The 19,117-nt window shown below is 41.0% G+C and overlaps 1 protein-coding gene across 1 annotated transcript in view; it reads left to right on the forward strand.

The window, feature by feature from the left end:
• The window catches only part of KCNH1 (potassium voltage-gated channel subfamily H member 1), a 176,791-nt gene extending 157,894 nt beyond the window's left edge, over positions 1-18,897 (forward strand). Inside the window, exons 11-12 of the mRNA XM_053974421.1 lie at positions 11,815-12,858; positions 16,717-18,897. Coding sequence (XP_053830396.1) covers positions 11,815-12,663 — 849 coding nt within the window. The 3' untranslated portion in view covers positions 12,664-12,858; positions 16,717-18,897. The remainder of the gene's footprint in view (positions 1-11,814; positions 12,859-16,716) is intronic.
• The last annotated feature ends 220 nt before the right edge of the window (positions 18,898-19,117 follow it).

The following is a 19,117-nucleotide window of genomic DNA, read 5'->3' on the forward strand; positions in this document are numbered from 1 at the left end:
ACTAAATGTCTTACAAAGGCATAAAAGAAAGCAGAAAGGAGAGAAGAGCTCTCATGGAGACAGGAAGAGAGGGATTTTTGCCTTTGTTTGCTTAATTCTGAGCAATTAAACAAATTTGTACACTGTAGTCAAGTACAATCATTGTCATAACATAAAAGCTTTACAGCACCATTGAAATGTCTACTCTTAGGTAATGCTTTGCATTGGGAACCATTTCCAACTGGATCTCAAGTGTCTGAGGTTGTGTCCCCCAAGTTGAATGAGAGACATGGCAAACCTTTACTTCCTCTCCTCAAACACAACTTTGCACTGTGATGGTGACAGAGCAGAATGGGTCTGTGGCAACATGAAACCCACCTGACTTCCAGCAGCTTCTCTAATCTCTCCATGGCTGCAGTTCTCCCCATTTTCTGGAGAATGAGAGTATAGCATGCTGCTCACAGGCTTTATTCTGATCAGGATGGTGTATTACATTCCTACACTTGGGATAAGAATCAGTTCATGTGAAAGATGAGACTAGAAAATGGGTGACAAAACATAATATGACAAGCTCCTTGAAAGATGCCTCTCTTATTTTAAAAATAAGATTATGCTATGTAAATATAAACCATAAATGCACATGGGGAACTAAAGAGCCTGTGATGCAGTGTGAGGAGGAGTTAAACGGAGATTAAAAAACTTCCCTGCACTCCTAATCTGAGATATGGCATTGGTGGTGGCTTCTCCTGGATACTAGTACAACTCTGAAACTAAAATGTATCCCATTTCAGTGATTCTTAGAGGTTAAGGCTTAATGTCCCAGTACTTCCAGTGGAAGAGAAGCAGTTTGCTCAAGGGTGAGCTGTGTCACATCTCTCTCTTATCTCAGTGCAGGGGATCAAGGAGAAAACTGATTTTACAATGCTCCTTAGGAGGAAGCAAGGCGATGTCACCTGAAGTATTTAAGTTTAGCCCAGAGTGACGTTAGAACATGGAAGAGGTAAAGACGGCAAAGCATGATTGTTAAACAATCAATATTTTATTGATCTCTTAAAAGCACGTAACCACATAATCATACACTCTGTGCTCTGCCTCACTTCAGCTACCGAAGCTGAACTCTTCAAACCTGCCTGCCTCTCAAATGAAAATTAAATGTTTTGCATTGTCTCAGTGAAGTGGAAAAATAGGAGGAGAAAGCTTAAATGAAAAGCTGTCTGTAAGATGAAATGAAACATTTTAGTTCAGGGAAATGAAGGGTTAGAGTTGCAGAGCAGAAGGAGGGCACTGTTTGATAAAACTGGGATTGTTTTCAGGTTCACAAAGTTAATTTTTCTCACTGATTTGAGAGTATGAAGAGAATGGTAAAACTGCTATTCAGGAGGGGTTCTGGGATTAGGTGTCATTGTCTCCCCAGCTGAGATTTTTCTGTTTTGAATCAGTGGTGGGGGCATTTGCTGAAGCAGGAGCCAGAATGTGGGGATCCCACCTCCTGGTGAGGACCTGTGTCTCCACATTGGAGCACCAGTCCTGTCACCCACCTGAGGGAAGCTGGGGGACCTCAGTTCCAATTCAGGCTTTTAAAAGCAGAACTTCCTTCAGCCTGTCTTGTTGGAAACACTGGCTCTGAATGTCTCTGTAATGTGGAAGGCGGGATGTCCTGTTGTGTGTGTTTCCAAAATGAAAAGCAGAGGAGACTTGGAACAACTTTCCCTGGGGTAACCTCAGCTGTTCTGGCCTGTGTCTCACTTGCAGTGGGCAGGAATGTCATCACAGTCACCTTGTCACAGGGCAAAGCTCTGGCAAGGGAGGGAAGGGGAGGGAGAGCTCTCTCGTGGCATCTCTGTACGCATTGGAGTTTGAACTGAGATTTTGTCCCCATAATGTGGTGATGAGCTGTGCTCCTTAGAGAGGTGTTCAAATCCTTTTGGCAGTGGGGAAAAGGGAATTTGCTCTTTCTGCTGTCTATGAGTACTGTCAACTACTCATGGAAAAAAAGGTAGACAAAACCATGACTGTGGTGTCCAAGGGTCAGATGCAAGCACACACTTTTCCTAAACAGAATCTTTTAACAAAACTGATTGCAAATGCAGCCTGAATTATGATTGAAAAGGCATTTGGGGATGAATGAACCACTGTGTATCTGCCCACGTCTGTATAAGAGGGAGAGGTGTGATACAAACAAAGGCTGGGTCAAAGCTGGCTTATAGACTCCTATTTGAAGGTCTCAGAGAGTCTGGAGTTTGTGGTTCCTACTGCTCCTGCTAAAAGGTGTGTTGAGGTTTTCAATATTCAAATCTAACTTTGTCATTCTTTGAATACAGATGATGGTAAATACTCTTAAGATAAGGGTTTCAGTCTGCTTGTGAAGAAACAATGCTCTCCTGCTGAATTATCCTGGTTTTCCTTTTCTAGAGCAGGTGTTTTCTTCAGGAGAAATTCATGAATGTTTAAGTTTAGTGTTCTGAAATCACTGGACAAATTGCATTGAGGCTCTCTTATCTGAAACTTGTAAGGGTGAACTGTCACCAATTGTATCAGAAAGGGATGTCTTGCACAAGTAACAGTTCAAATTGCTGATAAATACTTGATTGGCTGACATGAGACACTGCAATATGTGCTGGGCCTGTGATGTCTTCCCATGAAACAGGCCATTTTACCTCATTGAATAATGACATTTTGCTCTGTGTATGTATAAACTGAAAGCCCAATAGAACCCTAAGCATTGGTGCCACATCAGTAATAAAAATAATGGCATTGGTCATATTGGAAGGATTGAGAAATTTCTGTAAAACTCTTGGAGATGTGTGAATGAAATATAAGATAGAAATCACCTACCTCTGCCATTATTGGAAACTACATTCAGCATTGGACATAAGTGTCTGCTTTCACAGAACTAAAATACCTGAAACAAAATCAAGAAATTCAGCTCTAAAGGATTCTCTGTGAAGTTACTTGGGGGGACCAGCCCGTCCTTGGCTATTTTAATTAGCTCACCTGTGGATTTAGTGGATGGGAGACAGCTATCAGTTTTGACAACTGATAAGGAAGCTGGGGCCATCACTTACCATCACCAGCTGCAACTGGGTTGTGGGAAACTGGCAGAGATTGTTTCTAGGAACTGGGAGTTTAGAGCAGCTCTTGTAATGAAAAGGTCTGAAACACCTCACTACAGTCAATTCTTATCTTCCCTTCAAGGTTTTAAGCTCCTGGCTGTTAGGGCTGAAAGGGTTTGACAGCTGCTTTGGGAAATGGTGAGCAGTGCACTTTTTCTGTTGCTGATTCTCATTCAGTTATATTTATAAGTAGTTTGTTCCCTTCTCACATAATGTTATCCAAGCTTTTGAACAGGGAAAGGACAGACCAGCTGGGTGGCACTGGATGCTTGACTGTGCATGACTGTGCAGCCATACTGGGCTACCTACTTGGGTAGAAAATTTATTCTCTTTCTGTGCAGGGCTGCAGGTTAGTTTGCTTTTCTTCAATATTATAGCTGAACTTTAGGCCTGTCAGTTTAGAGAGGGACACATAAAAGAGAGTTCATGTTATCTTAGGCAATTTATGCAGGCAACTTTCATCTGAGTGTAATTCTCAATTTATAATTTCAAGAGCTGCACAACACTTGTGCATTGGGAACACAGAGCATTGTATTTGTGTGGATTGGTTTGTGAGTGGGCATTCGAAGGTAGCTGAATGACTCGTAAGCTCTTGGTAAGCTCTGATTAATTTGAATACATTTGAAAATGCATTTGATTCCTCTCTTGGAAAGCAAAATACCTGTCAATCACTGTAAGCCTAATGACAGAAAGCAGATAAGTGAAAGCAGAAGGAAAAACAAGTGAATGAAGACACTAGCTAAGAGGAAATTATCTTTATGGCAAGCTAGTATCCAAAATGTATTCACAGAAAGCAAACTATACACTTTAACTATTCCCTCAACACATCATTACGTTTCTCAGCTCGATCACCTCTGCATCCATTTTAGATACCAAGTGAAATTGTGTCTGAGATGGGAAAAAAATCCCAAATCCTTGACTCTCACAAATTGCCTGGTTTCTTCCAGAAAACACTTAGTGAATGGCAGCAAGCCACAGGGAGCTTGGAGAAACAGACTCTGAGTCCTGAGAAGGCATGTTGTACAGATTATATGACATTTTGTAGTTGTTGTAATTTAGGTGACAGAGAGGTAAGTTCCTGCTGTGCCTTGGGCTCTCCTTAAAACTGTTTTCGAGGTGGTGTTGTCTGCCCAAGAATGCAGGTAGTATGTTAATCTGGAATAAAAGATGACACTACATGAATTGCTAGCGTGTCTGATGTCTGCCCACAGCTAGAAGAACACCCCATGTGCTAAAAAAGATTAAAAAACCTAAAACAATGCAAAAAGACTCCCCCCAAACAAACATGAAAATAGTATTTTATAGGAGTTGCTGTTGGAAACTGCTGACACTTGGTTGTCAAAACCCATAAACATTCTTTTTTTCCTCATTTACTAGAAACAGGAAGGTCCTACAGAGCATTTCACATTTTGATGGACGTAGTAGTTCTCAGGGGGTATAACATTCCACCACTCAGATCTGGCATGATTTCCCTAAGCTCTTGTTTGCACATTAAGTATTTGCTTGTGACAGCTACTTTTCATCTCAGAATAATGAAGTTCTAATAGATATTTAGCAATGTATGTATTTCAATGGTTTCTTTTTCCCTGTTTCTCTTGCATTCTTTCTATATTAGTGAAGGAGGTTGCTAAATGAGCTATAATGTGCTGTAATTGTGTCAATTCAAACCACTGTGGTTCTTAGTTGTGCAGTTGTCTAAGTTTACTGTTGACAGTATTTTGGAGTCTGCTTTGGAGAAGAGACATTTCTTAATGCCTCAAAACCTGCTAGGGAGTCTGTTGCAGATCAGGCAGGGTTTTTTTATTATTTCCACTAATTGCTTTAGACATAATTCTGTCTTGTTTTCAGTAGTATTTTTGTAAAAGCTTTTCCCTTTTCACTCAACTCTAGCACAGCCTGTAAACCTGAATTAGAATGAGGAGTTTGACATAGAAGAGTAGAGCCTTGAGTTGTGCAGAACTTCTAAATAAGTAATAGTGACATGATTAAACACTAATATTTGAGTTGATATTTCTAGAATTTGTAATCAGGCTACAAAGCAGGCTGTCACAGAGAAGAACTTCAGCACTGCTGAAGCCGATAGTGCTCATGACAGTAACATTTAGCCCAGATGTTGTTCTTTAGAGACTGAAACCCTTGTTTCCCCTATCCATCTGGGTAGCCTGCATGCTCATGAAATGATGAAGTTGTGTCTCTTCTGAGCACTTGTCTGTTAATGAAGTGCACAGAAGTCTGGTTTTTAAAAAGTAAGTGGGTACTGCTCTGTCTGAAGGGCAGTGTGATGACACCCCACAGCACAAAGGGCTGTGCCCATCCACATGTTGGCTCTTGGGCTTTGTGTCTCCCAGGGATCCCTGAGGTTTGCTGACACCAGCACCCCTGGTACCAGCACTCCTGTACAGCCCCACTGCCAGGACCTTCCGAACCTTAGTTTGCTTTGAATTTTCAGATAATTAATCAAAACTAGAAATATTTGAGAGTGCCCAGAAGGGATGTGGCCTTAGCTGGAGAGATACTCGTTCCTCTTCAGAAGCAGAAATGAAATTCTGCTGTTGTAGACATAAAGCTAGAGAGAACTTAATGAGATCTGCAAAATTATTGCACATTCTCTTGATCCTGTATTTAATGAGAAGGTAGGACCAGTGATTTCCTCCTTTCTGACAAGCCATCCCATATAATTGCAAAAGACACAGGCTTCTTTTGCCCTGACACCTGCTAATACACTGCTATAGGGATTCCTCATCATCTCACTCTATGTTGATCATGTGCAGCTTTGGTTTCTTTAACATCAGTACATCAGTGTTTTATTGTTGAGCCTTCTGCCTCTTTCCATTTTTCCTCCCCTTTTGCTTCATAAAAAAAAAAAAAAAAAAAGAAAAAAAAAAGAAGAAGAAAGATTGGATCCAATTTTCATCAGACTAACATCAGCCTGAAGATATTTTCATCAGTTCTTGGCAGATCCTAGATGGACTGTGTAATAATGAATGCCTTTCATGATTGTTTTCCTCACACTTACGTTCATTTTCTGTGAGCACTGTATGAAGTAATTTTAAGCTTTTAATTGTTTATGATATTTGGCACTTCCAGACTCTGGGAATGTTTCTGTATCTATGAAAGAGAATTATTAAGCACCAGAGAAAAATGCCATGCTACTTGCTGTTATGCTGAGGAAGACCTGCCAAATCTTGCAGTATTTGTGCATGCTATAGAGGTGGAAAGAAGGGAAGCTGGCAGAGCTAATAATAGCAGCAGCTTTGTGGCTAGAAGCCTCATAATTGTAACTCCATGATGACAGTCTGATTCGAAACATAATAAAATCCGTACTTCTATCTATTCCTGTGGGCCTTGGATCAGTCCTTACAAATCAGAGTTGAAAAAAAACTCAGATGTTTTTGCACAAGACGAAAAGATCCTTTCATTGCAGGTGCAGGCAGATCTCTTTCAGCTTTTTTCAGGGTAAGGTTTTCAATACATTCACAATATGCCTAAATGTAGTATCCTCTGATCTTTAAATCTGTCTCACGCAGTGGCACGCAAGTCCAAAATCTGGTTGCTAATACATCATTCCTGCCTTGCCCTTCTGTTGATTACCTTTCTGGCAATGTGAGGAGAGGCAAAGAACATGACTTGCCATCACTTGGCAGGCAGCACCATTCTGGTGGGGTTTTTGAACAACCAACAGTGGGCTGCTCATGACAAGAACAACTACTGACAGTGGACAACATAGTAGAGCACATCTCCCATGAGGAAAGGCTGAGAGAAGTGGGATTGTTCAGCCTGGAGAAGAGAAGATTTGGGGCAACCTAATTGTAGCCTGCCAGTACCTGAAGGGAGCCTACAAGAATGATGGAGACAGACTTCTTACAAGAGCATGTAGTGACAGGACAAGGGGGAATGGATTCAAACTGAGAGAGAGTCAGTTTAGATTAGATAATAGGAAAAAAGTCTTCACTTCAGCTTCAACTGATGATTGCCAGAGAAGTTGTGGATGCCCTATTCCTGGAAGCATTCAAGGCCAGGTTGGCTGGAGATCTAAGCAAACTGGTCTAGTGGAAGCTGTCTCTGCCCACATCAGAGAGGTGGGAACTAGATGATCTTTAAGGTCCCTTCCAACCCAAACCATTCTATGATTCTATTATTCTATGAAACTTAGCCTTGAATCAAAAATTGAAGCAATGTTTCATCTAGATGTCATGATGGATTCTTTATTGCCATCAAACTGTGTGTTTTTCTAAAAGATGCAATCTAGTGGTAACAAGATTCCTCTCAGGGAAGGCCCCTTCACAGCAATCCTATGGCCTGCCTTATGCCTGGGGGTCACATTGCCACCTGTTCTCCTGGTCTTATCATAAAGAAATTATGAAAGTCATATTCACAAATAATGTCCATGCTCTGTTATTTAGATGATGCTTAGGTTTCAGTGCTGGGCACTCCACATTTGACAACCAAGTATTCAATTATGCCTACCTCATTTTTTTAATACTTTGACTTTAATCTGTAAAAACATTTATTCTAGAAATACAACTTGAAAATTCTATGATGATTCAAAAGAGGCAGAGTTTTTACCCAAAGTCACTTAAGACTTCACAACTAGGTAATACTGAGGAAAGAGAAAAGTGTTTGGTGTAACCCTGTCTTTCTTTCTTGGATAGGACTCATGCACAGGCAGGAATATGGTCACAGAGAGCATTCTGTCGTAGATCTGTAGGGATATAGGGGAGCAGAAGTGCACCAGAATGTGTCAGTGCATTTCTCCATTTGTCTCTGAGTGCATTTTCCAAAAAATGAAATTGTTATTGAGTCATCACCACTGCATGCCTTAGTTAAATGTTCATACAATTGCAAGAATCTGTGCCTAACAGGGCTATTTTTTCAAAAGGTTTTGGCAAATCTAAGCTGATACCTCCACAATACTCCAATTTCTGGCAGCTTGGGCACAGCTTCCCTGTGAAGGTACAAGATTCAGCACCTTTTTAATAAAAGAAGAATTATGAAATGAGATTTGAGATTGGAGGTGTGAAATATGCAGCTTTAGGCCTGGTGTTAAAATTTCGTGTTATTTCATCTCAATTCAAGTTCTTTGTCCATCTTTTGGTTTTGACATACTGTTAAAACAACACTCCCACTAGGTTTTTTCTGTGGGACTTGTGTGTTTAGGTCTTGAGGAGTGCAGTGTTCTGGAGAACTTCATATCTTATGAAGTTCCCTGTGTTTGAGCAGTGTATGATACACAGGCTAGGAGATTTTGGGGGTACAAAGTTCTGTGCCTTCCCAGACAGACATGAATGCTTGGAGAAAGAGATAAAGAGGGACTGTTCTAAAGGCTATCTTGGGATCTTTGGCACAATATTTTGGTTTTTAACTTTGATTCAGGTCCATATTTGTAGCCCTATCAAAATCCATATGAAAATTTCTGTGTAGGTCCAGACTTCTCTTCCTTATAACAAATGAAAATTATTTTCTTTTCCTTTGTACCCTTACTGCTCATGGGAGCAGGTGTACATCCATTGGCATACCAACCAGATTTTCTGAATAACTTGGCTGCTGCTGAAGATAAACCACTTGAAAATGGTGTTTTCCTTAGCATTTGTAAGAAAATAGTCCATTTTAAAGTAATGTGTATTTTTATTTATAAGGACTTGCATTTAATCTTAAAAAAGGCAGAAAAAATCCAAAATGGAGATAATTAAAGCATTTTCAATTACTGCTGAGTTTTGCATAGCTATAATATTTTTGCTTACTACATAAATATGGAGCTGTCTGGAGAAAATACAGCATTGGGGAACTTGCAAAAAAGGAGACAAATGACAGCTTTGTCTGAACTTCCCAAAGAGAAGCAGCTCTTTGACAGCTGTTTCTCCAGTGTCTCAGGAGTCAGCTAAAAGGAGCCAACCCAAGAGCTGGAGAGATGTCCCCTGGCAAATGCACGTTTGTTTGACTTGCACCACATGAGCACAGCTTGTCACATAAATGCATATCTGTAGAAGATGTCAAGCAGGGTGGGAGACCCAAGGGCTGCATTTCTGCATTCATGCAGTGGCAGCTGCCCTGGTGTGCTTCCCTTGAAGCTGGTGTAAGCTTGTGGAAAATAGAAATCAGGGGTCTCATTAGCGTGGTAGCAGTACCCATGGCAAAGGCAAGGTTTATACATCTCCTTTTACGTACACTCCTGTTCCTGCTGCAGTGGGATCTCCTGAAGCAAAGCAGTGAAGGTGTGTTTGGGTCTCTGAGGCTGACCACCACACAGTGGGAAGGCTGATGGCAGCTCCTCCATGGCCAAGTGTGTCTGGCATCCACAAGGAGGGCTCACCTAGGCAGTGCTATGGAGACGAGTGGGGGTTGTGGGTGGGTAAGTGCTGCCAACAGCTTTTCTGTCAGTGTTCACCTTTCTGCATTTGCTGGTGGATTTATTGTGTCCTCCACCATGGAGATCATGCTACTAACTGCTTGAGGTGCAGTGGCTAGGGCTAATATGGATTGGGCCAGGCTGTTAATATGGGATTGATTGCTTGAGACTTGCTCGTTGCTGTCTCTCCTGTGTGGTGCTGCAGCAGAGACAGCTTCTGTCACTTAAGTTACCCACTTATGTTGCAAAAAACAGTCATTAAATAGAGAGAGGTGCTCCAGTGCTTTCCAGACAAGTGCTGATTGGGCTGTGTGGAACAGGGATTGGCTCATACACTGACTCCACAAAGCATCCTGGCCTCTGTGTCTGAAAAGCCTTCCCTGATGATCCCCGTGAGTGTGACCACTGCACCAGCCAGTCATCCATTCCTTCTGAGCATTTAAGGCAAGTCCTGATCCGTAGGTCAGACCAAGACAACATGCTCATGTACAAAGTGAGCCCTGTTAGCTACCTCTGGCACAGCTGTGGATGTCCACACCTAACATACCAACTCCAGGAGAGGGAAGGCTTTGCAGGGACAAATTGACCTAGCTTGGTCAGGTAGCTGCCTTGGTTTGCTGGGGCTTTGTGCCCCCAGAGCCAACCTCAGGATGCTGCTGGAGTGACCCCCTGAGACCCTGCTTGGCATCACTCAGCTCCAGCAGAGCAGTTGCCCTAACACTAGGCTGGCACTCATCCCTCAGGTAAAGTGGGAAACTGCCAGTGTGTGGGAAGACATTAGCCTGCAGGGATGCATTGAATTCCCTTCCCAGTGAGTCCTATTCTTTCACTTCTAAGGATTACACTGCTTTGTCCACCTTCTACTGAGCTCATTGCAGAGTGAGTTTCCTGGAGGGAAGAAAAAAAAAGACTGTCAAGTACCCTGTTTTCTTATTCTTATCTCATATTTAGTTTCCTAATTACAGCTTAGAAATAAAATATCCTTCCTGCTAATTTTATTCTTTTGTATTTAGGAAATGCTGCCAAGTCTGACAACTTCTTCCTTCCAAAGATGCACTGTTAAGATGTTTTTTTCCCTGCTCCACAATGACAAAACTGTCAAGAAGCATTGGAGTCTAGAGAAACATTCATTTTGTGTGTGCCAGTGAAGAAGTGCTTATTAACTTTAGTTTAATTTAAATTTGTCTGCAACAGAGGGATGGGTTTATTTACACATTTCCTAATAAAGATTTGAATCTCAAAATTATTTCTGCATTGAAGTGTAAGGTCTTTAAGTGGATTTTCCCAAAAGCAGTTAAAGGGATTAGGTATCAGTGTTCAGTAGAAGCTGCGGGCGCATCTTTTACCCTCTATATTGCAAACTTCAGTTTGGGGACCTCTCATTTTCAAACAAGGCTACTTACTTGTTCTTCGTTAGTACCAGAGTGGAGTTTTTGGATTGGCTTGGAAAATACCAATACTAATGTAAAATGCACAGAGTTTTTGAAGGGAATGTATTTCTATCACATGCAAGGAAGAAACCTTGCCTGGCTACAGGTTGGGACACTGTGAGGCTTTTTTCAGTACTGTGGGATCCTTGGGCTGCTCCTATAGAGATCACTTAGCCTTAGAGGCTCAGGAAGATATAATTAGGAGGATAGATGGAAAATTAATGCTTCTTTGTATAAAAATGTTCTCTTTTGCATAGAAATAAAGAGATAAATTAAGACATGAAGCTCTGCAAGTTTCTGAGATAATCAAGCCATGTCTTGCCAAGCCCATTTCCCATTGTCTTTGTCCCCTGGCTTTGGGACTGACTCAAGCTTTGCATCCTTAAACTGCATGTTGCTTCTAGAAGAATATGTGGGAGGAAGGGAGGGCAAGAAGCACTTTGCAAAGTACTGTCGAAGAGTCCAGAGTAGTATCTGCTGTACTGGCACCACGAGTGGCCAAGCTGCACTAAAATAGTATCATATCATTTGCAGTGAATGAGCTCTGAGATGAGACTGATGGAAAAGGCTCTGTAACATTAGAAACTTGGTGCTAAACCATAGAGTCAAGAAAACAAATACAAGTCACTTTTTAACACAAAATAGAACAAGTATCTTCCTGGGATCATTATATTTACAATGGCACTACCTGTCAGAGCTGGAGAAGTATTTTTCTTCTGCTTTTTTTTTTTTCTTTCTGGTGTTATAAGACAGATGGTGTCTGCTGTTAAATAATGAAATAAACCATGTTCCACACAACATAAGACATTTGAAAATGTTGCTATAAATGTGCAGAGGTTGTGCACTTCTCAGTTAAAATAGATTCTTTCAAATAATTCTTTCTCCAACTTTTCCCCCTTAACAAGTGTGCAGTTACTCACAGAGTGAAATCTCTTTCCCCCTGTAGATTGTGTTCCGGAAAATCAGCGACGTCAAGCGGGAAGAAGAGGAGAGGATGAAGAGGAAGAACGAAGCACCTCTGATCTTACCCCCGGACCACCCGGTCCGGCGGCTGTTTCAAAGGTTCAGGCAGCAGAAGGAGGCACGGCTTGCAGCGGAGAGGGGCCGAGATCCAGATGACCTGGATGTGGAAAAGGGCAATGCTGTCGGGGAGCAATCCTCTGCTCGCGCAGTGGTCAAGGCCAGCGTTGTGACTGTTCGGGAGAGCCCGGCGACCCCCGTGTCCTACCAGCCCGCCTCCACCTCCGGGGCCTCCGACCAGGCCAAGCTGCAGGCCCCGCCATCGGACCACGTGGCGTGTAAGGCATCGGGGGACTACCCCCGGCGGAAAGGCTGGGCCAAGTTCAAGGAAGCCTGTGGGAAAGGTGAAGACTGGAACAAGGTCTCTAAAGCAGAGTCCATGGAGACTTTACCTGAGAGAACTAAAGCTTCAGGAGAAGCTACCCTGAAGAAGACAGACTCTTGTGACAGTGGCATTACAAAAAGTGACTTGCGCTTGGATAACGCTGGGGAGACGAGAAGCCCGCAGGACCACAGCCCGGTCCTCACCGAGGTCAAGCATTCCTTTTATCCCATCCCAGAACAGACTCTTCAGGCCACCATGCTAGAAGTGAAACATGAGTTGAAAGAGGACATCAAGGCTTTAAACACAAAAATGACCAATATAGAAAACCAGCTTGCTGAGATACTTAGGATATTGACCTCAAGAAGAAGCTCCCAGTCACCACAGGAGTTGTTTGAAATATCAAGGCCCCAGTCTCCAGAATCAGAAAAAGATGTGTTTGGAGCTAGCTGAGGTGTTTCTTTTTAAAAACAAACAAACCAACAAACAAAGAAACAGCCCCCTAACACTTTACATTTAATCTTTATTGAAAACAAGTGAGGGACCCGTCCACTAAGCATGTTTCCTCTGTCTAAAAAGGTATGGTAACAGGAATTGCAACCTCATGTCAAGATGGCAGCTGACTTTGAAGCCTTTTTGACAGCAAGGGTACAGTTTCTAAAGTTTTTCTTTCTTCCCTTTGTCCTCATTCCCCCCCCAGCCCCCTTCTCTCCCTCGGGATGTTGGAATAAGAATTCTGACAGCAGTAGCCATTCCCGTGAGCCCCAGGTGATCTCTGAGGTTTTTGGAGCATGCCTTATGTCCTTAGCTCGGATTATGCCTATATGAATAAGCATTTGCCAGGGTGCTTATATTTTCAGTGTTTGGTGGGTTGTTTGTTTTTTTGTTTTGTTGCTGCTGTCACTGTCTCAGTCACCTCTACAGCACATTGGATGTCACAGTATATTTTCATAAAGCTGTAATAATGTAAGGAGCAGTATAAGACATGTATTTCATTGTGTGCTGAAGTTTCTTTTGAGTAGTCAAAGAAGGGCTAATAAGATGAAAAAAAAAATCGTACTTTTCAATATCAAACTGACATATTGCTAAAACAATTACATTTGGCAACATCTTCAAAAATAGCCACAGTATTTCAGATCTCTTGATAAATGGGATCTTCCACAGTCATTCACTGAATCAAGGATATGTTTTTTTCAAACCTTTTTATGTTTTTCAAAAACTTCTCTTCTGTCACAGATGTCTTTCAACATTTGATAATTTTGCTTTCAACTCCAGCTGCTGGAGGGTTGGGTGTGCAGTGTACCTGAGAGCAGCCCTCAGCACAACATATTTGAAACATCACTAACAACTACTGCAGATTTGCCTCCCAATGAAAATATACTGTGGCATTTATGTCCTGTTCTGCTATGAATCTGCTCTTTTAATTCTTGTTAAATTATTATTCAGAAGTTTCTGTTTTGATAATGTTCATTGAAGCCAAAGGCTTTCACAGAATTTTTAACATTTTTAGATGGTGGCATTTTCCTCTACATCCAGATGTATTATTCCTGATCTAATCTAGCTTGGAAGCAAATGGATAGTAGAGGCAGAAATACAGTGCTTACTGTATGCAAGTGCTATTGTAGCAAGGAAACAAAGAGATCTGCTTCTTAAAGAAGGAGATGTTTCCAAAACTTATATTTTCATAACTTTTTTCAGAGGAAGATTGAAGCACTTTACCAAAACTATTCTTCATTTTTCATATAGGGTAGCATACATGGTGTGATGACTTGTGTTCTCACCTTGGGATACAGGTGTATATTCACAAGACATTCACTCCACTGATCTGGTATGTTCACTCCTTAACAGTAGCTTAGATCTCAGAAGTATGGTACCACACCACACTTTAAGGGGTTTTCATTTTTAATGGCAATAGGTCTTAACGCTGTGTGTGTTAAGTCTCATTCTTTTTCCTTGGTACTAAGTCATTTATAAAGAAACACAGGATTTTTTGGGGGGGGAGATTTTTGTTCATGTTAAGTACAGAGGAGGAAAGGAACACGATCAATTTTAATGATTTCTGCTGGCCTGATGCTTGCACAGTGCAATGCAGAACAGTGTCAGACATCCCTGGGGAGTTGGGACGTCCACTGATTACTGGCACAGTGGTGAGGCTGTGCTGTGCAAAGCTCCCAGCTCAGGTCCTGCTGTCAAAAGTGGTTTTTTGTACCTGTTCCTGCAGTAGCTTCCCTTGCTCTCAAAGATAACAATTATTCCAAGCACAGCACCACCATTTCTAAGTGCAGAGGCAGGTGGTTTAGGATTGGCTTTCATTGTCTTACTCCTTGGTTTGGTATGGAGGTGCCCACAGACTGTGAATTCACACCCAAGGATTGAAATACTCCTGAGAAACAACTCTCAGGTTCAAATCTATAAGTTACCTTTTTCCTTCCCACAAGAAAAGGCAAGCAGGGAAGTGAGTTGCTCTGAAACCAAGAAGCTACTTCCTTAATTTATTTCTGGTTCCATGTTTAGGTTTTTCCTGTGGTACCTGGTGTCTTTTACAGTTGCTCACTGCAGACCTGCAGTGCTGAGGAAGGCGCTCTCTGACCAAAGCCATGCTGTTTGCGTTTGGTGCTTTAATCACTGTAAGTGGCAGCAGTTACCTGCAACAGCAATGGCATGGCTGCCACAGAAACCCATCCATCCACAGTTTCTGTGAGAAACTCATCCATCCACAGTTTCTGTGAGAAACATAGTAATGATTTTTTTTTATTTCTAGTCTTCTTAGACAACAACTACTATCTAAGTAAACCCCAGGTATACTGATACAGAAGGATTTGTAATTGATTTCCAAAGATTTCAGCAGGTTTTTAGCCTTGGAGTCAGTTTCCCGATCCAGGCAAATTCCTCACCAGCATGATATTCATGACATTTATTTCATAAAATTTTTGAAAGGCTGAAAGTCTTAGCAAGTCCTTTGTGAAAGTGTCACCCATTTACCTGCAGTTGGATAAACATGGACCTGAGCTTATCCCAGGTGGACAAGGGAGGGAATGTTTACAATCTCCCAAGTATGTGCCTAGTATCTCCAGAATTGCAGTGCAAACCTAAAAGTAAACGTGCAGTTGCAGGTTACCTGGCCCTTTGTTGCTGATACTGAATTGATGATTCTCAGTGATATTTTTGTGTGCCCTCAGGGATATGTTAAATGTTATTCTGCTGTTGCTGATTGCCCAGCCTGGAATCCCAGCAGGACCAGCCCCAGAAGCCCCCTAATTATAATAATTACCCACACCTGTGAACAAAGGCAGACAAGTCCCCATTTTGAGGAGATGCTCAGAATGATACCAAACTCCTCCCCACCCTGTATAATAGTGGTTGGGTGAATCCAGTCCTTTTCTAAGGCTTTTTTTCAGGCTCTTACAATGGCCTGTCAAGACATTTATTATTTGTAAAGACCTCAAAGATTGTAACACACACCTGAATTCTACTTAAAACTTAATGTCTTTGAAGATTATGGCCAAATTTAAATTGCTATGGTCATGAAATGGTAGAGAAACTCTGCTTGCTCCTTACAATGACACCTTCAGGGTGTCTGCTCCAGGTGAGCAGTCAGTGTCAGTCAGACCTGTACAGCTGTAACTGAGATGAAGCCCATTATTATGAACTGTCAGGCACTAAGACTGGTTGTAAGAGAGTTCATCATCTCTCAGCAACCTGTATTTGTTGTACGAGAATTTGAAAAAAAATACTGTCTAGGATGAGTTTTGGTGTTTGGATTCCCTGGACTACTGAGTGGTTAAAAAATGAACAAATCCATGCCCATTCCTTTGAACCCCGGACTAATCTGGACCTGTGCTATGCAGCACTTCTCCTTTAAAAAGTGGCTGAAAGCCCCTGTGTTACAAACCCATCTTTCTCCACTGAGCCTTACACTCAGACAGATGTCTATGGCTGGATGGCGTGTGGACCCATCATAATTGTTAATAGTTCTTTGATTTTATTTGTCAGCTTTTCCTTTTTTTCTTGTTCCTCTCTACATGTTGGTTAAGGCTTTTCACTTAAATTATTTCCCAGCTTAGAACTGAAGGATCTCTGAAAATAAGACTCTGCCCCTTTGCAAGCAAATGCTTGTAGATAGTATAAAGAAAAAAACCCAAACGAAAACCAAAGCCTCAGTTTTAACTGTTCTGGCATAGTGCTTCTGCCATTTGACAACCTGCTAAATGACCTGCATCATTCTAAAAGAGATGATGTGTTCCGTTTTGACAATATGGTGTAATTAAATTTCAGCCTAAAGAAGGTAGTTGAGAGAAGGAGCCTGTATTATGATTTGGTCAAATGGGAACTTCTGAAAGTTCATGTTTAAATGGTTACAAAGAATACAAATATGCAGCACATGAAAAAGGATTAAAAAAGCAAACCCCAGCCCTCAACCCTACCTTGTTCAGATACATTTACTTCTGTCTGGTATTACAAATATACTTTTGAAAACACCATTCTTCCTTTAAATCTCTTCCACAGTTCTGCCCTGAACCCCAGCGAACACCCTGTTTAACAGCTTCGAAGGCGATGTTCTGTTTCTACAGCACTTCCCTTTAATGAACTGAACAAGATACTTACTGTGACTATCTGGTGATATATTTTCAATCACTCTTAACCAATCTGTGAAAAAATTGACTACATAATTTGTCGTTACTATATAAACAACAATGTGTATGATTGCGCTTGTGCAGATGCGTGTACATACACACATATATATATATATAATATGTATGTATAGATAACTCTATGGATTGCATTTCTGTTAAGTGAAAGCATTCCTCATTGATTCCAGTCCAAGAAGGGAGCTTAAATCTTCCCAGTAGACATCCACTGAGTGTCCTGTTAGTGTCTTGTTTGTTAACTGTTGAACTTTTAAGGCCATGATTTTTGATTTTTCTAGCTGGCCTCAACTTCATACTGTGAGTCTGATACATAGTGTGACTAAGAGAAGTTCTGGTGAGGGTCACGATAGTCAGGAAAGAGAAATCCACGTGAAATTGGAAAAATGCTGTATCCTAGTTGGTGGGGATAAAGCCCATAAGCTGGTGTTTGTTGCTCACAGTATCTCTGAAGCCAAGCTGCCCTGGTAGTGTTTCTCATGGCTTTTCCTGCAAGAGAGATGGTGGAACAGATGGATTTATTTTTTTCTGGTACCAGGGGCTGTCTCAAAGGTGCTAAGCCTATCCTTCTTCTCATGGGCAGCATAACACATGGTTGTTGCACCTCCGCTTTCTTGTCCTGGTGTTAGGTGGTAAAAAGCATCTTCTACTGAATTTTTCACTTCCACATAGACTCCTGTGGGTGTATTGGCAATAACAAAGTCTGTGTTTTAGCTGCACTTGTGATACATCAAGACAAATCTTTTAGAGAGAGTCCCATGCAGGGGAAGCTCCAGAAATTTGAGGTGAGGCACAGTAGGACACTGTATCCTCCAATCTGACATAATTTTGACCACATTGTTGTGGGAAGCATTGATACAATTAAATAAAAATAAAGCTTTTTTTGCAATAAGATATATCCAGCATTTAGCCTTAAGACCCTTTCATAAGTGATATAATTCAAACTGTGATTCCATTCTTCTTCCTTCTTAATGTTCTGTAGTATTTACAGTGTTGCCTAAAGATGAAGCACTTTGATTAGCATTCTAAATCTAATGGAAATCACTTGCTGGTAATCACATTTCTTTCTCCACTTATTGCCTTCTTATTAGGATAATTAATTACTCCAATTGCTCTCTCCCCTCATAAAACAAAGAGACATAGCTGTTGTTGAAACACTTTTGTGTATCAGGGAGCCAACCTGTCATATTGCAAGTGTTTCAGAGACTTTTTTTTACAGATCAACAAAGCTAATGTGAATTTACCTGCAACTGTAATTTGTTTCAAGCTGATTGTTGAGTGTTGTGTAAACATATTTGATGTGTAATCCCAGAACATCTCTGTAACTGGATCCAAATGCCTAATATTAACAAAACAGTTTGGGGTTTTCACTAACTGTTCTGAAAGGCTCATGGGTTTTTTTCTTCTTCCCACTAAATCTGTGACCACTAACATAGAAAAAGAATCATTTTAGCTATAGATGAAAGAAGTTTAATAATCTTGTATCAGGATGAACTGCTATATAAAGAAATACCAAGTTTTCCAATGAATGTGTTATATTATTGTACCTACATACAATCAATATTTGTACATCTGTTGGAGACCTGTCTGCGTTTCAATATTTAGCCACCACTGCATGGACACTTGATTGATATGCAGTTAATGCAGTTGCTTTGGCGCTTTTCAACGTACTTCACTTGTTTTTATCCTTTCAGAAATCCACCAAATACTCTCAGTTCTTTTTCTTTGCATTTGTCACTTTGTTCAATGAAGCATGACTAGAAACAGAGAATGAGTAGATACTATTTTTGTGGTCAGCAAAGCAGCTGCCAGTAGATAGTGTGTGTATGTATGTATGTATACGCACTGTCTGGGAATGTTTCAGATGCAAATGCAGCCACCTCCATTAATGATATCCCTAGTCAACATTTTTAAACAAGCACAAATAATATTTGTAAAAAAAGAAGTTTAATTTTATTTATTATAGTAATAAACTATTTTATACAGTTGCTTTGGTGTGCATTTCTCTGTGTTTAATATGTGCTCATAAGATCAACAAGGTGGTTTTAAATTACTCTCTGGAACTTCTGGCTAGCAGTTTTGTTGCTGTTGGTTTGTATCTCAAGTGTTACCAGTGGAGCAGTGCAATATTATTGCTTTGGTTGTAAATGATTCAGGTTGTTTTTTCAGATTTCTTTCTAGTGTGTATCAGTGCAAAGGGATTCACTCTAAAGTGAACTCAGGTGCTCTTTAAAGTAAATATCCTGACACCCCAGGTAGCG

Source organism: Vidua macroura, chromosome 3 (assembly GCF_024509145.1).
Source record: "Vidua macroura isolate BioBank_ID:100142 chromosome 3, ASM2450914v1, whole genome shotgun sequence".
NCBI lineage: Eukaryota > Metazoa > Chordata > Aves > Passeriformes > Viduidae > Vidua > Vidua macroura.